The sequence below is a fragment of the Sceloporus undulatus genome, chromosome 5 (genome assembly GCF_019175285.1).
Source record: "Sceloporus undulatus isolate JIND9_A2432 ecotype Alabama chromosome 5, SceUnd_v1.1, whole genome shotgun sequence".
Classification (NCBI taxonomy): domain Eukaryota; kingdom Metazoa; phylum Chordata; class Lepidosauria; order Squamata; family Phrynosomatidae; genus Sceloporus; species Sceloporus undulatus.
In genome coordinates this window covers 123,804,905-123,817,349 of record NC_056526.1, presented here as the reverse complement: position 1 = coordinate 123,817,349, position 12,445 = coordinate 123,804,905, and the positions used below count along the sequence as shown (strand labels likewise).

Below are 12,445 nucleotides of genomic sequence, written 5' to 3'. Positions count from 1 at the left end.
AAGAAGGCCAAGTTCAAGACTATTTACAGAATATGTTTATTGCTGATACTGAGTGATGACAAATACCTTAACATTTGGGATGTGGGAGATGTCCCATTAAATTAATATTCACAGTTCAATTTCTTTTTTTATTGAAATACTATCAAAGGGCACCAGGAAACACACAGTATTCATTTAAGCGTATCAAGTGAAAATGTATTGCTTTCCATCTTCTCATTAGCCCTTTGGAAATATCAATAGGAATGAATAATATCATTGAGAGAATTTGAATGGGGTCTGTAGAACATAAACTGATTCTATATGCAGATAATAGCCTATCATCAGTCATGGATTTCCACTTTAGAATCAAGAAAGTTATGGACTTAACACAAAGAGCATCACATTATATTGGGCTATAAAGTAAATTATTCTAAATGCCCTTATCTATTACTTTGCTTTTAGCCATGCTTTGCAATCAGCAGCAAATCTAAATGGAGAGAGATCTAGGAATCAATTCAAGAGAAAGCTTGGTAACATTGTAAAACACTTGCAGAACAATTACCATGAGGATTAATGGTTATATTGGGAGGTGAGGAACTGTCAGTCGCTATCTTGATAGAGAAAACAAATGTTCAGCTGGAAGCAGCTTCTACGTATAGAGTATAATAAAGATGATTATGCTTAATATTCTGAAACTAGATTTCAGGAACAAGGTAAAAACGTATGCCCATTTATAAAAGAAAAACATACTGATAGCTGGTCTACAAGGTTTTAATGAAGAGTTGTGAGTTGTGTTGTTTTAGTACTCCTGATGGCAGGAATCAAGATGCTTAAAAGTGATGAGAACAGAACTAATGATGTATGTGCTTCCCTCTATTCGCCTCACAGTTATTTCAGCTTATCCCAGAGGGAGTTTGGAAAACTTTTTTAATTAACATTTCCCCTAAAAATGTGCTAAGTCCTTAATGTCACTGCAACCCATTGACCTCCTCATTAAATGCCCTTTCTCCAAAACCTACCTTTCCAAAAAGCAATAAAGAATGATGCTGAAGAAAGATTGTAACAGTGGGGTATTTATCTTTAAGTCATGAATGTCCCTACCCTGCTGGTTGCTTCGATAGTCCCTTCTCCTGCTGATGGAGAACTTGGGAAGTGGAGTTCACAAAAGTTCCAGATTCAAAGGAAAGAACTAGGATGCATTGGAGGTTCCTTTTCTCAGGCACCAGTAGATTATCTGAAGATGTATGCCTAAAACCAAAGATTCTGCTGTTGACAAAAATGTTCATCACCAGCACCCTTCCTTCACAAGGACATAGTTTGGAGAAAGGAGGTGTCAATGGTGGAGAACAAAGGTCAGTTGGATAAAGAATAAATGGAAGGAAAAAAATACAGTATAAATTGGACTTGTACTTTAGGGGTTGTGTGCTAGGCTTATAATGAACTTTATAAATATGATATTTATTTAGGGCACTGGGATTTTACTACAGATGTATCACACAATGCATCTGGATGAGAAGGAGTTTCTTAGCTGAATAATAATAATAATAATAATAATAATAATAATATGCCTGGCTTATTTATTTGAATTTCAGCATTCTGAGGAACCTTTATGTGTATGGCATTAGTGTTAACTACAAGCCAAGCGATGCCACACAATGTATAGCAACAAACCCGGATTTGCAAGGTTTTCCTGAAGTGTATTTGTAGTGAGCCCTTGCTCCATGATTAATATCCTTGGGACAGACATATGTATTTTCAAATAAATGTTTGTTTCATTTGCACATTACATATGAAAGTGTGCATTTAAAAGGCTTAGGTGTCCAACTAAAAATTATATGTGACGATGAGACTGTGAGCTGTTGCAAAAGGAACCTCATATAGAGTGCTGTTGATTTTTCCCTAAGTTCATGCAAGTCACAAAACTGTTACCAAACCCTTGTAATGTCATTTATTGGATACACATAGACTACCTGTCTGTACATTGCCACACCAGTTTACATGCTTGCCTCACACTCACACACACTTCTAATATATTAATGTATAATGTGCATTATACATTAGTTTGAGACTCCCAACTTTGTAAAATATTAGCTTCCTTTGTTTAGGAAATGCAGGTAAAATCCCAGCTGTGTCTCTATGTTAATACACACACACACACACGTGCGCACGCACGCACACATACACATGCACACACCTTACTGGGGGACACGGGCTGGGATCATACAGCAGCTTGCAAAGCACAAAGCTTCACCTCCTTGTCTCCACTACATGCAGCCAACCTGTCAGCTGCCAGAGCAAGTCCCCACAGCCATTTAGTGGCCAGGAAAGAGCAGTGGGATAGCATCTTGTCGCATTTCTTCAGCCGGAACCACAAAGATAACAGCATCTTTCCTAAGCTCCCAGATTAGATAGTTCATTCCACAATTACTAAAAAGATATATGCAGCTGTGGCATAATTTACAACTGTATCTATGACCAACAGAATTCTCCCCACTACATGTAAATGAACAAGTTGCATGCTACCAGGCCATTGCTGGGCACAATTCAAAGTGCTGATTGTAACCTTGAAAACCCTATATAGCTCAGGTTATTTGAAGGACAGTATTCTCCTTTACAAACCAGTCTACACTCTGAGATTTGCTGGTGAGGCTGTTCTCAGTGTCCTACCACCCTGTAATGATGACTGGGCCACCAGTCATTTGAGGACTTCTCTCAGACTTATGTTTAAGGCCCAATTGGCCAATCAGTTGAACAGGACTGGGAGTTTCAAGACCATGTGGCTTGAGCTTTTTCCTTGGTGTGGCCTATGTGGCTGTGAGTCTTTTCCTTGTGTGGCCCATGTGGCCTTGTGAGTCTTCCTTGTTTGGGAGCCCAGCTGTGAGGCCTGTGCCAAGAGGGCATGCTTAAGGGATATGGTTTGAGCTGGGCAATGGGGACCAGCTCCTTGCAGCCAAAACCCATCAAGAACGGCAGAACCCATCTCTGTGTGAGTAGCTTAGGAAATGTGTTAGCTAGAATGCCTAGGCTAGAGATTCCACCTCAACATTAGGAGGAACTTCATGACAGTAAGGGCTGTTTGACAGTGGAACACACTCCCTTGGAGTGTAGTGGAGTCTCCTTCCTTAGAGGTTTTTAAACAGAGGCTGGATGGGCATCTGTCAGGGATGCGTTGATTGAGAGTTCCTGCATGGCAGGGGGTTGGACTGGATGGCACTTGGGGTCTCTTTCAACTCTAGGATTCTGTGATTTTGTTATATTTATCTTTTGGCTTGCCTGAAATGAACATCTTGTAACTATGTATTCTCTACCTGCAAGGTAAGGAGGCCTTGCATGAATGGTAACTATACTGTGTAGTTACAATAAATACTTTCTTTAAAAGTATCTGCTGTCCCTATACTCCTATACATGTGCCTTAGCTCAGTTGTTGCTTGCTTAGGCTAGCAAGGGAAAGAAACTATAAGTCCTTACCAGGTCCCAGTGTGTGCTAAGAGGAATTCATTATAGATTCACTGGGTGGTGGCAGTGTGACTAGAGGATCTCAAGAGGTATCATTCAGTTCAGCAAGGAATGGGAACAAAGACCCAGGAGATTAGGGAAATTAAAGGATCTGCTGAGGCTAAGAGCCAAGAACAGGGTGCTGCTTGGCTGCTTGGACCCGAGGGATCGTCACACACCCATATAGGTGCATCTAGTGGAAACACAGGAGAGGGCCTTCTCAGTGGCTTCCCCTAAGCCCTAGAAGTCCTTTCCCAGAGATGTCAGACTGGCATCTTCCCTACTTTCTTCTCGCATAGAAGCAAAGACCCATTTTACACAATAAGTTAGATATTGCTATTTGCTGTGTGGGTGAGGGTGTTTTAATATATGTTTTAATCTGGTTTTGATTTTTTTTTCTGATTGGTTAACTGTGTTTTAACATTTGCATTTTGTAGATTTTTAACAATGTTGTAACCCAGAAGCAGATGTAGGACCCTCCCTCCATTCCAACTGCCACAGTCCTGGCCTTGAAGGGACAGATGAACTGTTGGTATCTGCTGGACTTGATCCCTTTTCCCACTGCCATCCTCTTCCCCTTTTGTGTCATATCTTTTTGGGCTGTAAACCTGAGGGCAGGGATCTGTCAAACTGGCAACACTAATTTGCTTTGAGAGCCTTTGTGGCTGAAGAGTGAGTTATAAATGCTCTAAATAAATGAATGAATAAAGAAATTGTAAGCTGCTTTAAGTTCCAAATTGGAAAAGGCAGGACAGAAATAACATCAAGAAGGCCAGCAATAACAAATAGAATTCAAAGAAATAGTCAGGTTATTCTTGAAAATCAGTATACAAAGGAATCTTGTAGCACCTTTGAGACTAACAGAAAGAAAGAAGTTGGTAGCATGAGCTTTTGTAGACTTCGTAGATGCATCGAGGAAGTAGGCTTAAGTCTACAAAATCCCATTCTTTCTTCCAGTTCATCTCAAAGATCCCTTTGAACAATAATAAGTATTGAAGATGGTTGATATGCCTTCAAAAACATTTAGTATTGATAAGCCCCAATATAATCTATAAAACTATGAGTGAAAAAAATATTTGAAAGTTTGATCTTTAATGAAATTCAGGAACACTTTAGTCAGGCATTTAATGTACATATGTTTATGAAAGTGTAGCTGGAACCCAAAGAAAAATGCCAAGAGATTCCTGGGCTTTCTCTACATTCACTTGGGTTTCTTTACATGTAGCAGGGCTTCTTTTTATCAGATCCAGCTTCTCAATATGATAAGAAATGGAGGCACTTGAAGCTGAGCACTGAAAACATTCCAGTTTGGGAATGTAAAAGCGTGTTTTCATGATTGACCTAAGATGTCATTTTCTCTGTTTTAGGTGCTGATTCTGTAGAAGCTCAGTGTAAAAGATTTGAAGTAAGTTCAAGTGAAGATGGGCGGGTCCTCTTCTCAGCTGATGAAGAAGAGATTGTTATTGGAGCAGATCGACTTAAAGTCACAGGTTGGTGGTACCAATGGAGTCCCTAATATTATTTTTTAAAATGTTGAATAAGGAGAAGGGATTTTGTTGAGTTGACATATTCAGCAAATGTAGACCTCCTGTATCATTACACAAATCATAATGCAGTTATACTTTGCCATTCATAACTCGCATAGTTTTTCAAATTTTGTTTCTTTGAATAACAACTAAGTGTGTACAGAAACTGCAAACCTGTGTGTTGTTGTGTTAGTGGTGTGACTTCAAATCATTTCTGACCTATGACAACCTTCAGATGAATTAGTCACAGGGTTTACTTGGCAAGATTTGTTCCTTCCTCTGAGGCTGAAAGAGTATGACTTGCCCAGGGTCACACAGTGGCTTTCTGTGCCTAAGTAGGGATTCAACCCCTGGTCTTTCAGAATCCTTTCCAAAGCTCAAACCACTATACCACATGTGTACAAATACACACACAGATACATACACACATCCATATACCAACAAGCATTGTATAGATGGTAAATTACATGCAAAAATACATACTGGAAAGAAATCTGTTACTTAATTCTGACCTGAGTAGACCTATTGCATCAATTATTGAATGGTAAAACAGCATGTAGGTAAACGTCACTGATTCAATGGGTCTTCTCTAATCAAGAGTAATAATAGGATTTAGGCCACAGTACAGAAAATGTGTATAGACATGTGTGTATTAGAAGAAATGTGTATTAATTATTTCATGATTTTTTAAAAGTTCCAAACAAATTCATAAGTAGGGTAAACTAGGAGCTGGGAAAATGAAGAATAGAGACAAATTGAAATTAACAAAACCATCTCTCTACATGGTTAATTATACCAGTTATGCTATACGCAGGCATGCTATACTTGGGGTTGAGGATTCGCTCAAATCTATGGAGAGCCACGTGGGAGCACACAGGGCGCAAGGGGTGACACATACCATTGGAATGAATGGGGCGCATCCTCATGGCGCACATGCACTGCCATGCCACTGTGCTGCCACCATGTGCACAAGCCCCATTCAAGTGAATGGGGCTCGAGCATACACATTATTTGGCTTACGGGGGGGGGGGTCTGGAACGGATCCCCCATGTAAGCCAAGGGCGCACTGTATATTGAGAAGTGTTAAATAACTGTACCATTGTTTTTTTTACATGAAGATTCCCCTTTATAATCCATGACTATAAGGCCTTTTCTTATGTATGTCCAAAAGCTCCACCACTGTATAAACCATATGAAATTGTGAACTAAGGAGATATTCTTAGGCTAAGAAGAACTATTTTCTCTAGAGACAGACTTTCCAAAAGCACCTCTATTTTATATGCCATCATTAATGCAATATAATTTATGGTTCCTCTGCCATTTAAAAAGTTTACTTAGGCAATGTCCCCTCCTTGACATAACCATAAAAGCTGCCATTATACAGTGTATGCAATAGTTCTCTGTACTCAAAATGTCATATCTTATTTCTCTGTAACTTAAGGGGACACATTTAAAGTACACTGTCAAGAGTATTTAATGAAGTTTCACAATGAATGAGTGCAGCTGAAACCTATTTCTTATTACACATATATTCCATTTCTTGGGGACATACTAAGAAATTGCAGGAGTCAGCATGGTGTACTGGTTTGAGCACTGGACTACAACTCTGAAGACCAGACTTCTAATGCCTGCTCAGCCATGAAAACCAACTGTGTGATCTTGAGCAAGTCACACTCTCATAGCCCCAGAAGAAGGCAATGGCAAACCTCCTCTGAACAAATCTTGCTGAGAAAGCACCATGATAGATTCACCTTAGAGTCCACATCAGCTGAAAGCAACCTGAAGGCAAACATCAACTGAGGAATTATATTCCCTCAAGTTGTTAAACGATTTCCAGTATAATATTAGATTTGCTGAGACACTTATGAAACTTTCAGAAAGTATTTTGGATACAACACAGCCAACTTGGCAGAAGGGATGGGGAGAAATTCTTTCAATTTGTATCTTTGTATAAACTAACTAAATTCACACTTCCCAAATCCATGTACAAACTGTGATGCAATTACATTTTTATATTCTCGGTACTGTGAGTTTTGCAATTCAATTCTCCAACTGGAAAATGTATACAAAATATGTTTATTAAGAGATGTAAACAGAAAACTGTATTGCATGTAACTAAAAATATGCTATAAAATACATTATGGCTGTCATCATGTTAGTGAGTTATGATAGTGCAAGTCCAACTTATACACATCAACTTTTTGGTTGCTGTGCAGACCAAAATTCTTTACTGACTGTCCAATGACTAAAAAAAACCCTTCCCAATCCAACTTTTAAGTGATGCAGCCCCCCCCCCCAAGAAAAATATGGACATGTCCATATCATTGAAGATGGGGAGGCTCAGCAGAGATATGTCCAGCTATTTTTCTGTAGCTGGATGTTGTACAAGAGCATAATCTACAGGGGCCTTCTGATAACCTGCAGAAATCCCTGTGGATGCCCATTACAGTATGTCCAGTATGTCAATGAGCAGTGAGAGAGACATATATGTCTTTTCCTCTGAAGCTAGACATAAAATTATTATATTATCAGCTGATAGCTCCAGTCATGTAATCATTCTGTATGTGGCTATGGGGAAGTAACCAGCTGATTCTCCATTTTCCCTCCTTTTTCACCATCCAAAAATGAGGAATGGGGTGAAGTGGCTCAGCAGTTAGTCTGGGATTCTGAATGGCCAGTGGTAACATAATTCCACATGAGGAACTATTATACTACATTTTTGCCATACAGGACTTTGGTATTTGAATTTGTATTGGGGATGCTATGTTTCTTCCTGAAGATAGCAATAAGTAATTTCAGTAATTTTCTTCCTGCTGCAAGAAAGTCTTAGATTTTGAAGGCTATTTGCAATTTAGGAGTGTGGGGGGGGGGGGGAATCCGACCTGGTTATTTTGCACAGAAATCAGCATTTTCTGCACAGAAAAATCAGCATTTTCTGTGCAGGGATTAATATTCCTATATTGAAATATTATTTCCCATGTAGAAGCCTGCTTTCTGAACAGCATATACTGTAACTGGGGATTTATTGTGCATAAAATTCAGACATGGTTGAACTGCATAGAAAACACTTTTCTTTGCATGAATTCATATTTCTGCATTATTTTTCAAACAAGAAAGGTGATTACCTGCTAAGAAAATCTTGATTTCTATGCAAAACAAACACTTGCAAATTTTGCATAATTTCTGAAATGTGAAGATTCTCATCAGTTTTGGATTCTTCTCACATCAGATTCTCAGCACTCAATAAACATGTATTTCAACCATTTTTAAAATATTTTCAAATATTCTGTTCATCCTTACCTTGTATATGATGGGAGATGTTTGGATCCCCCTCTCAGAAAAATCTCTGGGATATTTTGCACTCCAGTAGCTTGCCAGGTTTCATCAGTTATATCATGTCAGAAGATATAATGTAGACCAACTGAGGCAAACCACTGGAACTTGCTTGTGTTTGCTGAAATATTTAAAAACAACACAATCTGAGGTCAAGCTCAAGGGCAATGGCAAGGCAAAAGTTATCTCTGGCTTTGTAGCTTGCAGAATATAATGCCTTTTGGCAGTGTTGTAGCTATAACTTCAAACTATCATTCATTATTTTGTAACCACAAAGCTAAATGACATGAAGCCATCTTTGATGACTGTTGATGGCACAGAATACAGCCTGACAACAGTAGATCACACTGTTGCCCCAGGCCAACTGTAGGTTACCTGCAGGATACTGGCTGTTTTGCCACCTTTACATCCTTCAGTCATTTGTTCCAAGTCCATTCTGAGACTGCTTTGTGCAAAAGCCAAACATGCCAATCATTTTCTTCTCAACAGAAGAGGAAGGTATGGTGAGTGGGTAGATTAGCTGGCATCATGGTAAAAGTTTGTTAAAATAACCTCTGTCCTGAACTCAGTCCCAGTCCTAATTGGGTTTCTTCAACAAATTCTGCTTCAAATTCCTGAATCACACAATGCCAAAATGTATCTTTCATGTAATGCAGGGCTTGGAATTGTGCAACTCTCCAGATTTTGTTGGACTGAAATTAATGGAAGCTCTAGCCAGCATAGCTAAAGTTGGGGAATGTTGGAAGTTGTAGTCCAATAACATCTGGAGGGACAAATAATTCCCACACCTGACAGAATGTATTGCTGGATCCTTGAGGGAGGGGGAACCAGAATTGGTTATGGATTTTTCACAAGGAATCTTGTGAATCTTGTAGCTAAGAAAAATAGCTGTGCCATCTTGACAAAGTGTCATTTGAGAATGCTAATTCAACTGTGATTATTGTACACATGCTGGGGTTTAAACCTTGAACATAACATCTGAACTTTACAACTTCCGTGCTTACAGCTGATGCTTTTAAGAGCATTCTTTTTGACATTAATAGTATTATCATTGTATTTTTCCAGGTATCATTTAGAAGTTTGCTCCTGCTCTGTCAAAGCTGCCCTGTACATATCTTTCAATTAGGTTATTGTGATTTTAACATGCACTCAAAAGACCAAAGAAGAAGAAAGAAAAAGAAAAACCAGATTCAAAACTTTTTATGTCCTTTAAACATTTTTGAACCTCTACTTCTTCTGTTTTATTTGAAAACCTAAGTCATAAAAGACAAGAGGTAATATATCATAATGGTCTCCAGGGAGCTGAGAGAAAGGGGAAAGAAACCCTTGATTATACAGTTTCCCGGAATGTCTGTATTCATGAAATGATTTTTTAAAAAATAAAAAAATACATAAGAAAGTTATTTACAGGAAATCTAACTGTTGAGTAGACAAAAGCATTGTCTACATGGGAAAAAAGAAATTATATCATCTCATTTTCACTGCAAACAGTCCAGATGATGTACAGGAGGATTCAGGGCAAATCTGGGACTTTTCATTGCCTCAAGGCTTTAATCTGGAGAGAAAAAAGTAGCACTTTACTCTGGATTTGAGTGGAAAATTCATGTGTTGGTGTGGATGTCAGTATGGGGCTATGAGAGGAAGGAGTGTTTTTGGTGGGTTCACCCAGTGTATGTTGCCATGGCTTTCTCCTTCATTGTTTGCTCAGCCATGAGAGCAGTGGAGAGGGGTTAGAGCAGACTACACCTCCTTCTTTCTCCCCCTGCCCAATTATCACATTTGTTCTGCTGCTTGTACTCTTCTCCCCCCATCCTCACCACACCTGATGTCATCTTTGTTTTGACTTCAGTGACTTTAGTGACTGGTACATTCACTGTAACCCCATCTCCTCCAATCATCACTCACTCATGTGACTACATACATTCTCTCCTCCCCATCCCCTCCTCATTAGCTTGCCACTTGCATGGAAATGGTGGGGAATGAAGGAAGGAGAGCATGTGATCACGACAAATGAATGCGTGAACAATCAGGGGGAGAGGGAAGTTACTGTATGCTGTGTAACTGAAGTCAAACAAAGATGACACAAGCTGAACAAGTGGTAGGAGAACTGGGGGAAAAAGTCACAAATAGTAAAAGAATGTGACACTTGTGATGGGGAGGAGATGGAGGGGTAGCCATGGCTGGGTGGTTTCATCAAATCAAAGATAAATACAAGGTCACTTTTTTTCTTCCCCCCTGCCCTCTCGTGTAGATTACAATTTCCTCCATCCCCTCCTGGGGTGAGCAGAGGGGGAAATAAGCTTAGGTGGAGAGGCATCTAAATCAGTAAAGGATAACTGGCAGGCAAACTGCAAGAGCTGTTCGCTGATAGATGAATGCATGTGAGATTGAAAAAAACAGTGAGTTCACCAGAGGGAAAGTGTTGGCCAGTTGTCCCAGTGTCGTTTTTGAAGTGCTTTGTATATGTGGACTTAATGAAGTCCTTGCAGGATCCCCATGGACCAGAAAATTGAAGCGGACACTAATCGTTTTAAAATCAGTGTAGCAGTGCCCGGGATAGGTAACCAGTTAATTAAAGATTTTGATTGAAATATATAATTAAATATGACTTTGGGGCTGTACAATCAGCCCCCATTCTTAATTCAGATTGGGGCTGCAGCACCCGCAGCGTGTGGCACTGATCGTACCTTTCCCAAAAAGTGGCTCCTTTCACACCCTGGAAAGGGCACCATAGTCGGATGCAGTGCCGGAGGAGCGCTGTGACCCCATGTGCAGTGCGGCATGGCACACAGCATCACAGCACCCTGGGGGCAGAGCCAGTGCAGGTGTCCTGGGGACATGATGCCCTGACTCCACCCCCAGGCCAGCATTGATGGCCAGTCTGAAGAGCCCCATATTCAGAATCTAGACCAGAATTTCCTACTAATGTTTGTGTGATATGTGAAAAGTGTCCACACTGTTGTCTTAGCAAGTCTCTCATTTCTTGGGAAATGTTAGGGCCAAGTTGTTTTATTGTTGTGTGCCTTCAGGTTTTTTCTGACTTATGGCAACCCTAAGGCAAACCCATCACTGAGTTTTCTTGGTAAAATTGGTTAAGAAGAAATTGTCTCCCAGAGGCTGGAGATAGTATGTCTTGCCCAAGATCACCCAGTGGATTCAAGGGCTGAGCAGGAATTAAACCCTATCTCCTCCACGACTCCTACTCCAACACCAAAACACTACACCATGCCCTGTTAGGGTCAAGATCCTGCACAAAACATATAGTCACAATAATTTGTTGTTGTTGTTGTTGTTGTTGTTGTTGTTATTACCACACCTCAATTTCCTATCAGTTCTCTGAAACCCACCTTAAAAGCCAATCAGCAGTAAAGAGCTGCTGTCAACTGGAAGTGTTGCAAGTTGATAGAACCAGCTCCTTCCCACCTGTGAGTGCAGTGAGAATTAAGAGTTGGTGACAGGATCCCACAGGACTCCTTCCTTCTCCTTCCCCACAGCCTCACTCAGTGGCAAAAGAGAGAGGTCACATCATCCTGCTGCACTTGATTGGAAGCAGCACAAACCACTATTGTTCCAAGTAGCTGACTGTCTTTTTAGGTGGGTTTCAGGGTTAATATGAAGTCATGTCAATAGTGTCATGATTACAAATGAGAATGAAGCAGTGACAATGTCCTAAATCTAACATAAGACATCATAACTGACCAATATGGTCATTAGTTGCCATGGCTCTGGAAGAGAAGCCTGGACTAATTGCCTTTGAAGCGCTCTACACTACATAAAATAGTAATTCACCCAAACTTTTTGCGCTAGGTCACACCTATGTTCTTCACCCATTTGTCATTGTAAGTTAGTTTATAGATTGTAAACTGCTTACAGAGTGCTGAGTTCACTATAAAGTGACATAGAAAATGTAAATTGTATTGCTAAATGGCATTGCTAATTTGAAATTGGAAAAAAATGTTGGGGGCACATGGCCACATTGCAACCCCAGTAGTCCCCTGGCTAACATGATTACTGCCCATGCTGGAAGGGATGTTCTGGCAGCTGTAGTCTGAAGAAAAAAAAGTTTCTAAAATCTATTAGTCCTTCATCATCCCAACATGTTAGTTGTAGAA

General features: G+C 39.9%; 1 protein-coding gene across 1 annotated transcript in view; it reads left to right on the top strand.

Moving 5' to 3' along the window:
- The window catches only part of SGCZ (sarcoglycan zeta), a 610,988-nt gene that overhangs the window by 562,111 nt on the left and 36,432 nt on the right, over positions 1–12,445 (top strand). The window contains exon 5 of the mRNA XM_042468999.1: positions 4,842–4,964. Coding sequence (XP_042324933.1) covers positions 4,842–4,964 — 123 coding nt within the window. The remainder of the gene's footprint in view (positions 1–4,841; positions 4,965–12,445) is intronic.